This window comes from Myotis myotis, unplaced genomic scaffold (assembly GCF_014108235.1).
Source record: "Myotis myotis isolate mMyoMyo1 unplaced genomic scaffold, mMyoMyo1.p scaffold_m19_p_4, whole genome shotgun sequence".
Taxonomy (NCBI): domain Eukaryota; kingdom Metazoa; phylum Chordata; class Mammalia; order Chiroptera; family Vespertilionidae; genus Myotis; species Myotis myotis.
In genome coordinates this window covers 97,279,046-97,293,585 of record NW_023416346.1, presented here as the reverse complement: position 1 = coordinate 97,293,585, position 14,540 = coordinate 97,279,046, and the positions used below count along the sequence as shown (strand labels likewise).

The 14,540-nt window shown below is 39.5% G+C and overlaps 1 protein-coding gene across 2 annotated transcripts in view; it reads right to left on the bottom strand.

Annotated features, from left to right (window-relative positions):
• Positions 1-222: 222 nt before the first annotated feature.
• GPR174 (G protein-coupled receptor 174) overlaps positions 223-14,540 on the bottom strand; it is a 70,897-nt gene continuing 56,579 nt past the window's right edge. For both annotated transcript variants that reach the window (XM_036306083.1, XM_036306084.1), the window contains one exon: positions 223-3,465. In XM_036306083.1, coding sequence (XP_036161976.1) covers positions 1,973-2,974 — 1,002 coding nt within the window. In that variant the 5' untranslated portion in view covers positions 2,975-3,465 and the 3' untranslated portion in view covers positions 223-1,972. The remainder of the gene's footprint in view (positions 3,466-14,540) is intronic.

Sequence of the window (14,540 nt, the reverse complement as noted above, 5' to 3'; positions counted from 1 at the left end):
AAGAAAAGTTCAAAGTGAGATTCATGTTAATAATTAGATCATTTGTCTCACCAAATAACAATAAGAAGTATAATCCATGCTTATGTAGAAAATAGTCAACACATTTCGTATAGAAAATATTCTTCCTTTATAAGTACCCACAAATTCTTACTTGTAATCCCATTACAACACTGAATTATATACAAAAATAAATCACTTTAAGGTAGACAAACCAGACATAGTTATAGTTACCCTTTTTAAAAAGACAATTTAACACTTATTTAACACATAAAAGTGTACAATACAATTAATAATTAGGAGTTAAATAAATACACTGCAGCTAGCAGCACAAAGTCAATCTTCTAATAGGGTATTATTTTAATAACAAAGTACAAACAAAATTAACACTTGTCCAGATAAAACATTAGAAAATTTTCTATTCATTTCAGATATTATACTTAATTTTGATTCCACTAGTTCCCCCCACCAAACATACTAGAATCATACATATTTTGAGTTGAGCATTTTTTAAATTTAGAAGTTTTTGCAAGTATTGTAATATTTAGACCTCAGGTTTAATTACTATTCATATCCTGCATTTATTTCCTGAATATTATACCAAACAGGTAGCAGGCAAGGCATTGTAATGGGTGTCCAATGGTGTTAAAATTAATCTTATGCACTTTTTTTAAAGGTGAAAGAGTTGACTTCTCTAGCTGAAGGGAGGTAACCTGTATAGACCTCAGAATGGTATGTCTGAGGCAAAGCTGGATCAGACAAATTACTGAAGACTAGAATCCACATACCTGGCTGCTTCCAAACCCTACTCTGGCATGTGAATGTGGCTTAACAGTTGCCAACCATCTTAAAGTAAGAAATACAATGTGGTGAAGTGTTAAGAGGTGTACTCAAATCTACTTCATCTTCTTGTTCTGGCCTAAGCTTAGTGATTAATTAGTACCCTACTTCTTCCATAGGCTCAGAAAATATAGTAACCTATCAGAGGTACCTCAACATCACTCTGGAAGCATAGTGGACACTCTCTTACTAGGCAGGTTTATTAATCTCCAGATGTTCTTTTAAATAGTTATAAAAATATCTGTAGTTACCACCTATCTGCTGTCTCCTGAACTTTGGTGAGCTATCTTCCCTGAGTAGATTCAATATGGAAGCTTATATAGGAATAGAAAGTTATTTTATTTGAATGTTTCTTATCCTTACTTTTAACATACCAAAGACCCAAGTTCAGATTTTCATTCTATGAACAGGTGTGACAGACGATGTTTCATATTGACACCAAAATGAAGGAAATAGCTATTTGAGTCTTCAAATGCTAGAGTGTAATCATACACAGGAGATAGAAATGATCCCATGTTTATAGCACTTTATTTTCACAGAATAATATATGGTCCATCATACTTAATATATAACCAAAATACAATATTGGAATATAAACTGAAATTACCAGTATAAATATAGGGTATCCCATAAATGTATACATTCACTGTGAATAATTATAAAGGCAGTGTTTATTAAAATGCATTTCATTTTAAAGACAAATCAGCTGTTAAAGTATATATACATTTCTGGGACACCCTGTAGATAACTACACTGACTCTAAGTACTCAGTGTCCAAACTAAGTGCTTATGATGACACCAAGGTAATCACCTCTTCGTGTTTGAGGTTCATAGATAAACCTGCTGACTCTAATTGAGAGCATATGTGTATAAATTGTCACTGAAATTTTATAGTTCAATTCTTAAAGACTTGGTGACAAATTACTACATGGACATGTCAACATTAATGATGGTAGAATATAATGCTCTAAATAGGTTCTGTTATAAAGATGTGAATTTCTTATATAGGTAAGACAGAGTATAACTAAAAAGTTCTTAGTGCCTCTGCTGATTACTTCCCAGTAGCTTGGAGTATTAGAAATGTGTTCTGATATTCTGAATATATAACTATATATTCATTTCAGGCCACATTCATTTAGCATAATTCAGTTGTCAGGGTAGAAGTAGTATGTTGGCTCACAGAGGATTTCACATGGAGTTGGATGCTATCTTGCAAATCTTGTCTTGAAAGCCGTCTTCTGAACTCATTAGTGGTGAAGTAATATATGATTGGGTCAAGGCAAGAATTCAGACTAGCAAGACACAAGGCAACAGAATGAAATATCAGAATCACCCTTCTGGCTAAGCAGCTTTTAATTTCATTGGACTTGACCAAGAAATCTAAAGGAAAACTGAAGTGATAAGGTGCAAAGCAAATTAAAAACACTCCTGCACAGGTTAGAATCATCTTCAAGGCTTTCTTTTTTTCTCCAAGGTCTTGGGCCACAGGATATTTATCTTGCAGTGATAAAACAGCCTTCCAGGTGCAATATAGGACAATCAGAAGAGGAGTAACAAACCCAATCAACTCGCCAATGGTCACCATGACAACAGACTGGGCCAGACTGACATCCCTGGTAGGAAGATCTACAAAGCATTTGGTTCTGTTGCCTGGGGTGTCATCACTTATTCTCAGGAGAGGAAAGAGCAGACAGGCAAGGCAGATGATCAGCCATCCAGCAATGCTTATGTATAGGTCATATTTCTGTTTGCAGTCATGGAAGCGAAAGGGGTACATGAGAAACCAAAATCGTCGCACACTGATGCAGACCAAAAAATAGATGCTTGCATACATGTTGACATACTTCAGGTAGAAACAGAACATGCAGAGACCAGGCCCAAATGGCCAGTCATGATTCAAGTAGTAAAAGATCCTCAGTGGCAGGGAGAGAACTTGTAGTAAGTCAGCAATGGCTAAGTTTATCATGAATATCACTGCTCGTTTGGTTTCTTTCATATAGCCATAAAATATCCACAAGGCTAATATGTTTCCTATGAGACCTGGCACAAGAATGACAGTGTATGTCACTGCATAGATAAAGTATCGAAAATCTGTATTGTATCCATCTGGCCCATCACATGTGTTATTAGCAGGCATTTTTCTTCTCAGAGAAAGTTTATTTGCCAAATGGTAGCTCAAAACCTAAATTTACAATCAACTACTGCTCTTTCTTAAAGATTAACCATCAATGGGTTAAAGAGACTGACAATAAAATAACCTCCTCCTTACTGTAAAGGTATGAACCTCTACACATGATTTTCAAAGAACTATCTGCATGTTTGCTTTGGATTTGTCTACAGTAATGACATGGAAGTCTAAGTGTGCAAGCACAGATAACAAGCTGTTATAATTTTTCCCTTTTGCTTTCTCTGTTATAAGGCCTTCTGGGACATCACAACAGCTGATTATTTCCCATTTCAATCATTAATATTTCATGTAGCAGTTCTTCTAATTCCCATATGATGATAGCCGTCACCTTACAGGTGTTTGTCAGGTTTTCTTTTTATGGCTCACATAGAAGAAAGGTTTGCTTTAGTACTCAGTGGGTCTGCAACTCTTCAGAGATGATCAATGTGGATAAGGCAGAGCTGCAAGTGAAGAAAAAAAATATTATTGTCTTGCACTTTTTGCAAAAAAAAAGAAAGAAAGAAAAGGAAAACAAAAGCCCATGTGTAGAAAAATCTGTTTGAGTAGGAAGTTCTGATGTGAGTGAGGGTGATAGTCCACTGTTTCGATAAGCACATCAAAGTATAACTAGAAGAATTCTCAGAGGCAATCCAGCCCTTTGCTATTGAAAATGTGATCCTGAACCACATTTCTTGAGAGCTTGTTTGAAATATAAAAGACTCTCCTGTCCCTCCCCCCATACCTGCTGAGTCATGATCTACAGTTTAACAATAACTACAGGTCATTCTTTTATGTAATAGCATTTGAGAGGCTCTAATTTAGACCTTTGCTTCACAAACCTCACCAATCATCAGACTCATTTGAGGACATTTTTAAAAATACAGCTTTCCATAGCTTTCTTAGTGTCTCCTTCAGAGATTCTGAGTCAATATGCAGGGCCCAAAATTCAACATTTTAAAAAATCTCCCCCATATAGATTTAAATACAGCCAACCCAGCATTTGTCCTTGAGCCATTATTTAGGGGCCACTGAAATAAATAAAAATATATTAAAAAACAAAACAAAACACTTTGTATTGGCAGCTCCTGGTGCCTAAAACACTTTAGCCAAGTTATTTTCTCGTTTTACTCTCTCACTTCCTTTAGATATTTACCCAAATTGCACCTTTCCTTGAGGTTTTCCTTGATCTTCCTACTTAAAAAACTGTAGCTCTCTTCCAGCATTCTTCATAACCTTTTAGTAATATTTATTTTATCTCTTATAAATCATAAGTAACATATTCTATGTTTTGACTTATTTATTTTATTTATATTTATTTTTCCCTGTAAAATTTTAAGTGTATAAGGACAGGGATTCTTGCGTGTTTTGTTTACTTACTGTATACCAGAACCAAGGAATGTCCAAGATAAAGTAAGTGCTCAGTATTTGTTAAATGAAATAATTTCAGTGAGTACAAATTATTTGGCTACAAAAATCAACATAACAAACAAAAATCATCATATCTCAAAACTGCAAGCCAGATTCTGCTCTAGACTTCCTTATTGCTATTAAGTTAACCACGATTTTCCAGATCCTGTCAAAGTCTCAAAGACATCGACTCTTTGTCACTTATTCTCCACTTCCAAATAAGTTCCAGTGGAAGTGATGGCATACTACTAGTATATGGGGGAAAATGTATGTTTAGGAGTCAGAATAACCTGGGTTAAATTCTTGCTGTTTTAATCAATAGCTGCGTGACCCTGGGTATATCACTAAATCTCCCTGATCCTTAATTTTCTCATTGGTAAAATGAAATTAATCATAGTATCTAACTTTTAGTCAATTTGAGAATTAATTGAGCTGCTTATGCAATTCATTTAGCATAGTGTACATAATAAGTGCTCAATAAACATTAGTTATTATACTTATTGTTACTATTTTCTGTAACTGTTTTATTTCTCATGATAATTTCATTTTTTAAAGTTTCATTGTTTAGCCCTGGCTGGAGGGCTTAGTTGGTTGGAGCATCTTCCAGAGGTCAGGGCACATGCCTATGTGATGTGTTTGATCCTGAGTTGGGATGTGTATAGGATCAATTTCTCTCTCTCTCTCTCTCTCTCTCTCTCTCTCTCTCTCTCTCTCTCTCTCTCCCTCCCTCCCTCCCTCCCTCCCTCCCTCCCTGTATCTCTAAAATCAAAATTAATCAACATATTCTTGATCCTTGGGTGAGAATTAAACATTTTTCATTGTTTATACTCTAGTTCAGGCCCTTAGTACTTAATTTGTCTCCCTACCCCATCTTTTTCTACTTCACTCTACGTAATGCTGTTAGATATAATATTTTTCTAAGACAAACTCTTTAAAAAGCATTAATGGCTCCTTATTGTCCAACAAATCACAAAGTACATAATCTGGCATTCAGTGGCTTCCTTAAATACAGTGTCATCTACTACTCCCCTAACATTCCCAGCACTCCAGCCAAACTGAGTGGCTTAGTGTTTAAATTAACTTTTTCCCACCACAAACAGAATTTGCTCATTCTACTGCCTCAGTCTGGAGCCTGGAATATCCTATATAATAAAAGCCCAGTGACCATAAGGGCAAAACGACCAGAAAGACCCTTTAATCAGTCACTAGGAAGTGCACTGACCACCTCTTGGTCCCTTTCCCTGGCCAGCAGGCTCCCACTGCCCGATAGCGTATGGGGAACCAGGGTTGGTGGTGGCGGGGGTGGGACTGGTGAGCGGGAGGAATGGCCGACCTCTTGGTCTCTCCCCCCAGCCTTCAGGCTCTGATTGCCCGATGGTGAACAGGGAACTGGGGTGGGTGGCAGGGAATTCAGGTGGTGGCAGGCCAAGGCCCCTGCCCCACCTGTCACCCCACACACACAGGGTGACCCGCGGTGGGGGCTTTGGTATCACAAGTAGGTGACCTCTCAGTCCCTTCCCCCCAGTCATCAGGCTCCCATCGACCAATGCAAACTGAGAACCCAGGTGGGTGGCAGTGGGGGGTGGGGAAGCTGCTGGCAGCTGGGGAAGATGGCCCTGATAGCAGGCTAGGCCTAGGAACTGAACCTGTGCAGGATTTCTTGCGCCGGACCTCTAGTATACATATATGTGGGGAAGCACAGGACTTGGTTAGATGTCTATAAGGTGGATTCTCCAAAATATTGGGGGCCTTTAGGGGGACTTGCCGAAAGCAGTAGCCCCTACCTTGACTTTTCCAAACAAGTCTGATCCCCTGGTGTTTTGCTAGAATCTCTGCTTGGTCTTTTAGACTCAACCTTGTAGAAGCATATGCTTTCTCAAGTATACTTACCCTGCTGATTGTATCTAGAGGTTAATTTCAATTCAAGTTGTTGTGACAATAAAAGCCTAAGAAGGCAGGCAAACAGGGTTTTTTGCTCCTAAAGCAAAACAGCCCCTTAGCCCTCTCTTTCACAGAAACATGTGTCAGAGTAATCTATTCATCTCTCACTCAGAGTCTGCTGGTCAGCCCCGGCAGCTGGTGCCTTGTGTGAGGAAGTCAGGAATGCAATGAAACGCGGTGGAACCCTCAAAAACGAAGAGGAAGAAAATGAAAGTAACTGCACAGTAAGTCATTGGAATCCACTTGGGATTCCCAAGTTTGAGGGAATTCTTTCTCAGCTAAGATTTCATAATGGGACAACAGTTGTCCACAGAACAGCAGCAATATATCAGTGCTGAAACAGTTATTAAAAGTAGGTGGTGACTCTGTTACAGAAGAACTGAAAAACTTATTAAAATTGTTATAATTTATAATCCTTGGTTCCCTGATGCTGGAACGCTAGACCTTAATCTCTGGGAACAAGTGGGCAGGAATCTAAAGAGAAATCAGGCCCAGGGAAAACGAGTGCCCTCATCATCATTAACTATGTGGGCTCTTGTTTGAGCTGCATTATGCCCACTTCATATTGAAAATCAAAAGCCTACAGAGCAACAGGAGGATTTACTACCATCCCCTCCTCCTGAAGCAGAGCCTGTGGAGCCTGTAATACCTAAAGCCCCGCCTCTGGAGGAAATATTTCCTGATCCTCTGCCTCCGGTGTGGGAAGGCTCATCAACTAGATCCTCAGTTATGGGGTCCTGTGTCAGGCAAGCCATGTTAGAAGGAGAGTTTTTAGCTTGCCCAGTTATTCAAGATCAACAAGGTAATAGAGTTTATGAGCCTCTCTCCTTTAATACCTTTTAAAAAAATAAGGACAAGTGTTAGAGAAAATGGAGCTAACAGTCCATTTACAAAAGGACTCCTTAATGCCTTGTCTGAAAATTATCACATGACTCTTTGGGACTGGCAGATTTTGGCCAAAGCAGCTCTGGATTCCAGTCAATATCTATTATGGAGAGCAGAATATGATAAAATCTGTGAACAAAAGGCTGTTTATGGGTGTTCACTAGCCACCACACCCGGGAGCCCTCTGGGCTGCATTCTAGCTGTAAGTCCCGGGGCACTATAAGGCATCTTCTGAAAGATCCAGAGAAAGGACTCTGATTTATTAAGTCTTGTCTGTAGGTTGTGCACACCTATAAATACTGTATGTAGGGTGTCTCTGTTAACTGTTGTTTTGTGTCTTTGTTGTTTGGTTTAATTTGTTTGGAGATGGGACATATTTCACTTTGCTAGAAGCCCCAGCTACTTGTGGCAGGCTGAACACGTGGCAGGGATCATAGGAACTTCCCAGCAGCTGCCAAGAACTCTTAATCTTGGGGTCCTTCCTGCTCTCTCTCTCAAGACATCAGCCACTAGAAACTCTTAGCTAGTAGAAGTTATTATCTGTCTGTAATGTAATTTGGTTACTGATTAATATTCTTTACTTGCTCTCTTATCTTTAGGGGATTTAGTTTGCACTTCGCCATTTTATAAATATAGGGAATCCTCTGTCTCTACTATTAAGACTTTATGCCACTCAGAACCCATTTACTGTACTGGGTTAGTGTGAAATAAGATTCTAAGGCTAATGTCCCAGTCCATCCTTTTGTGAGTACTCATTCATTTACTGTATTTGTTTGTTTTTTCTATTTTTAAGATCTCTTCTTATATACAAGATTTCATATCATTAGTCTACTCAAAAAGAGAAAAATATGGGAAACAATTATTTAAACTCCCCAAGTATTTATCCTAAAGGGCTGGAGCTACAGACGTGCCCTTGAATAGGCTGCACAAGCGGCATCAGTGGGGTGGGGTGGGGGAGCACTCTCCTTGTAAAGGAAAAAAATAGTACTTTTACACTAAAGCCATTATAGGCCTGGGAGTTGCTACAGTCCTGGGAACAAACCCCAGGACCTGATATCTCCCCATACACACCCACCCTTTCTCCAGCCTCCTAAGAGCTGTCAAGGTCATGTTATGTAAGTAGATTTCCCATTAGAAAAATAAGCCTATTTCTAAAAGTAAAGGAGGAAAAATTTTTTTCCTGTATTTGCCTAAGAAGCAAAGATTATATATACACTGAGTATCCAGATTATGACCATCTGACATTTGTAGGCAAATTAGCTATACCTTCGCACTGAAGTTGCTAGAGGGCCAGACCATTATAAATAGGGAAGCAGGTTGTTTACCACGACAGTAGAAGTGAAGATATGGGTAAACAATGTGATTTAACAGCCTTTGAACGTGGGATATATTTGAACTTGAGTGGCCAGATTATTATGACCACCCCATCGGTACTTCATTGGGGCACTTTTTGCCTTCAATACTGCGGCAATTATTCTTGGCATTGACTCCACGAGATGTTGAAAGGTGATGCGAGGAATCTGACACCATGCCTGATGAAGAGCACTGTCCAGTTCTGTGAGAATTGATGGTTGTGGAACCAGCTGCCTGATGGCTCTTTTAACTTCGTCCCACAAATGCTCAATTGGATTGAGATCTGGTGATTGTGGGGGCCACCTAAGCAAGGTAAGGTCTCCCTCATGTTCTTGAAACCACTCCTGCACAATATGAGCACCCTGGCATGGCACATCGTCTTGTTGAAAGAAGCCATCTCCATTGGGATATGCCATCAACATGATAGGATGAACTTATCAGCAATGATACTTAGGTATGTTGTGCTATTCAGATGTTGTTCCACATGAATTAAAGGGCCCAAATCATTCCAGGAAAACATGCCCCAAACCATAACACTGCCCCCACCAGCTTGAAGGGTTGTACTCATGCATGTGGGGTGCGTGCTTTCATGCTGTTTCTGCCAAATTCTCACTCTGCCATCTGCATGATGCAACTGGAAACATGATTCATTGGACCACATCACATTTTTCCAATGTTTGACTGTCCAATCCTTGTGGTCCTGTGCAAATTGGAGACGTTTTATCTTGGTAACTGCAGACAGCAAAGGTGTTCGAACAGGCTTTTGGCTTCCATATCCCATATGATACAGTGCACAGCTAATTTTCCTACAAACGTCAGGTGGTCATAATAATTTGGCCACTTAGTGTGTGTGTGTGTATATATATAGAATATTCCAGGCTCACAGAAATGATCCTCCTCTCGATTAAAAGAGCAGTACATATAGGTGTTGGTTCAGCCCATTCCATGCCTCCACTCCTCCTACCAGTCTCAGTATGCTTTCTTCTTTACTTCTCTAGTTGTAGGACTTCCATTCAGCCAGCTTTCAGGTAGTTCTGAGTGACGGTTGTTCTGTATTTCAGTTGTAATTTTAATGTGGTTGTGGGAAGCAGCGAGTGCAAGCATTGACCTATACAGTGGGGCCTTGACTTACGAGTGTCCTGACTAACGAGTTTTTCGAGATACGAGCCGTCTCTAGGCCGATTTTTTGCTTTGAGTTGTGAGCTAAAATTCTGGTTATGAGCCAGCTTCAGATACCCCACCGCTAGTTGGTGCAGCGAACATCACAGTGAACGTCACAACATCAGCCCAGCATCACTTGTTCACTTTAAGCGGTTAGCTCTTAGTTGAAGCATCAGTGTTGTGCTCGCATTTGTGCTTGCAGTTGTTTTGCAAAACTTCGTTTTTTTGGGTGTCCAGAACAGATTAATGGCATTTCAATTCATTGTAATGGTGAAAATTGATTTGATATACGAGTAATTTGAGTTACAAGCTCCGTCACGGAACTAATTAAGCTCTTAAGTCAAGGCTCCACTGTATAGGTATGCTGCCATCTTGGTTCCCTTAAGTGAATTTAAAGTCAGGAGTACCCTCCTGAAGTCTGTACTTTTTCTGTTGGTCATTCCCTATTGGCCATATTTCAATGTATTTTCATTTAGTACGCCATGGCATGTAACCTTGAAATGCTCCCGATTACATCATTTCACTTAAGACTCCTCTGTCTTCCTCCTGGGAGACCTGATGATGCTTTCTCTCTGTTTACATAACATTTTCTAGTAGAAAAATTTGCTTGGGATGTTTGGTAAGGCTTTCAAGCATAAAAAAAAAACAGTCAGTTGCACTATGATGAATATAAATACTCATTTATCTAAGAGTGATAAAGATAAGCATGAAGGTGGCATTTTTTTAGAGCATACCCTATTTTTTGAGATTTTTCTTTTTCAGAAAATAATCCATATTATAACAGACACTGGAAGAGTTTTCATTTTTGAATGAGATATTCATTTAAAGAAACACGCCAGGCTCCTTGAGAATTTGTTTTCTTGCTTCAATATCCTATTCTTTCTTAATTTTACTAAATTCCTTGGGAAGATGAAAAAATAAGAGAATGAAAATAAAACTGAGGGCCTGAATTTAGCCTGATTTTTAGCAATCTACAGGTCAGACACTATTTCATTTGGTGTTCCCATGGGAAACTATAATTTTTATTTATGAATATTTAGTTATCCAAACCTGAAGCTTCATTAAATTTTACTTTTTATATAATTCCAAAGTATTACAATTTCAGCAATTTTGTTTGCTTGACTATCCAGGTAAAACTTGTTTCAAATGAAGATCAGGTATAGCTTTCTGTGTTATTTTACTGAGATGATCTCTGAGGAAAATGTTATTATCTATGCAGATGTTAGAATTTCCCCCATCAAAATGTGTTTCTGTATTTTAATAAAGGAAAATGAATTATTTAAATGTCTAGATCATAAAATGACCTAATTTCTGATGGTAGTCTGTTAGTGACAAGTAGGCGCTATATTTTTGGATATGGAGCCCTGCTGAGAAACTATCCAGTCATGGCTCATAGGCAACTACTTTCTCAAAAAACTATTTTACAGTTATGGTCAGGTAAACACTTTAGTAAGCCAAGAAAAATTAGACTTAGTGCTGCAAGAGACTGAAATTATGTGCAACTTTACAAGGTGTGTAAATGTGTGTAGGAGGTACCATTATGATACATGAGTAATCACAAATATTGGACAGAAGAGAAAACAATTTATTCCTGATTCTGATCAGTATGCATAGTAAATCTTAAAACTTCTTTTTCATTTTTGAAATTTTTCAGTCAATTAGCTTACAGTATTTCTAATAAACCTACCCAGCATCTGCATCAAAGTAAAGAGATGACTACAACACAGTAATAAAATACTTTAGAAAGTCTTTGCCTGGTTGAACCGTCTAAGAAATTCACTAGTTCTGATCCACTAAATGCTCTATAAGATTTTTTTTTTTTTACTGTAAAGAGCGGGAGTGTTCTATCTGGATACCACATTCAATCAGGCTCCCAACCACTGTTACCTTTGACACCTTCTATGATTCCTCCATAGACCAACTTCATGAAGGGAGAAAATACCTATGTGGTCAGACAATGCAGTTATTGTGAGAGGTGTCATTGTTCCAGGAAATTCTTTCCACTTAGCTGAGTCTACATGTTTCTGCTGAGATCTGAAGCCCATTTCCTTTTCAGCAGTTAGTGCATCTTGTTCCTCTTATCTGAGTGGTACTCATTTAATTACTTGGAGACACCAAGATAGTCACATTCAACCTCATATCACAAGTGAATAATTCTCAGTCATGCTGTCTTTCTTCAGATATCCTTGTTTGTAAATATTTCATATCCTGGAGACCAGGGCACACCAATGGGTATTGGGTAACTCCATAGGCTATTGAAATCTGTACTGATAATTAACAAGTACTTTAGTAACTATTCACTTCCTTACTCCTACCACTTATTAAAAAAACAAACAAACAAAAAAAAACAAGAAAAAAAATTAGTAAGTTTGTTCTTTCATATCTCCCATCTCTCAGTGTCTTGATCTTATCCACATGATTTATAGGTTTATATTTTTCTTCTTTCCCTTTTTCTTATGCAGGATGATGTTAAAATTAATATTGCCAGATGGACTGAATCTTAATTACCAAAGGGTGGAGCCAAGGTGTCTACATTTTAACAGCCTTCCTAGAGAACCAAATCAAAAAACATTCAAATCTGAGATTCTTCCTTGAATTGTAAAGGGCAACTGATATCAATTCAGTCATTTTGTTAAGCTTCATAGCCAAACTAGATTCTGACAGGCATTCCATGTGTTTTCTTATCTCCATTGTTTGTGTTCTTGATTTTCCTTCTGTTTATAATGTCCTACCCCATTTTTACCTATTGAAATTCTGCTTATCCTTCAATGCCACTATAAAAAATACTGTCATTAGCTATATATTAATGAGGGAAAGGCTGCAAAGTAGGGTCAAACGTTGAACATATTCATCTAGGAAGTGGAGACCTGTTTGCTTCACCAGAAAGCCATAGCTTCACACTCTGCCCAGGGAACATTCAATCCATTCCATGCATATCACTAGGGGAAGGAATAGGGCAAAGGAGGAGGCAAACATATGCATGATAAAGTCAAAATGGCACAGGGAGATGCTTGACCAAAGAGGTTTATCAGTTTAACCTGGGAAAAAGATAATTGGTGAGGGCAGTGGTTCTCAACCTTGGCTGCACATTAGAATCACCTGGGAATCTTTTTAAAAGGTGATTCTAATGTGCAGCCAAGGTTGAGAACCACTGTGTTAGGTGGTGGTCCCCATCAGAAGCCCATGAAATTTTGGGAAGCTGATTGGCTATTATGAGAAAGTTTCTGGGAGACAAAAGATGGGGGTGTAGGTAAATGCCTGTACTTACTGCCTCCCACACAACCACAAAAAAATCACAACTAAAACACAGAACAACTATCATCCAGAACCACTGGAAAGCTAGCTGAGTGGAAGTCCTACAACTAGAGAAGTAAAGAAGAAAGCACACTGAGACTGATAGGAGTTGTGGAGGCATGGAATGGGCTGGGATGGTACCCATGTATGCCGCTTTTTTAATCAGGAGGAAGATTGTCTTTGTGGAGTCTTTCCATGAGGAGCAAGTGGTCCCAGCCCCACACCAGACCCCAAGCCCAGGGCCCCAGAGCTTGGAAAAGAAGCCCGGCTGTAAAGAACTGGCAGTAAGAACTGCCGGCTATAAAAGCCCATGTGGATTGGGGCCCAGCGACACAGAGGCTGCTGGAGACCCCGCTTGCCCTCTTAAAAGGCCAGAAACATGAACTGAACTTACAAGGCCCTGTTTCCTCTGAGCTCCAGCACTAGGGCAAGGCTCTGGGGAACACAGACACATACGAGGAGGAACTGTTTTGTCTGGCATGGGGCAGGAACTCAGGGACAGCTTTCTCCCAGGCAGAGGTGCTCACAGGAATCATTGTTCCTATGCTGGGACCTCCCTGGTCTCAGAGCTGACTGGCAGCCATTTCTGTTTGCTCCACCTCGGTGATTCCCTAAGACCCCACCTCATCCAATTTATAACTCCTCTCAAGCTGTGTGCAGTGGTTTTTTCACATGAATGGCCTATCCTTGCTCAGGCTAAAATCTCTCAAACAAGTTGCAGCTGGGTCAGGAAGCCCCAAATATTAATAAAACACCCAAGACCCTGCACCAGCACCAGCATGCCTTGCTTCATAGCTGGACCTCATCTGGGCACTTCCAAACCCCATACAAAGAGGAGAAATCTGTATATCTCTCTGTAGCTCCCTCTAGATGCCTCAGGCAGTTGTTGACTTTGCACCTCCCTGGAGACCCAAGAGCCAATGTACCCAGTGGTCAGTGTCAGACCATACCAGATTACAACTCTATACATCCAAAAGCGACATACTCAAAGGGTAGACTCAGTGACCACCAAAACCCCACTGAAGCAAATCGTGCTCCATAGGGGTGTCTCCTGCACAACAGCTCTCCCACTGTAGTCACAGCTGGTCCTTACAGCTAATTGGCCTGGAGGTCAATTTCACCCAGTGACATCAACAGCTATCAAGGCTCAACTACAACAAAAATGTGCTCACAGCCCACAAAGGGGTACACCTAGTTCAGGTGACTGGGAGGCTGAGCCACTTGGCCCTATAAAGCACCTAATACACAAGGCCACTCTACGAACTCAAGGAGACATAGCAGCTCTACCCAGTACATAGAAACAAACACAAGGAAGCAGCCAAAATGTGTAGACAAAGAAACGTCACAAAGAAAAGAAATGGAAGAAAACAAACTAGTAGATATAGAGTTAAAAACCATGCTTATAAAGTTACTCAAGAATCTTCTAGAAACCTCCAAAAAAAAAAATGGAAAAGGGCCAGTCAGAAATTATGCATACACTGACTGAAATAAAGAA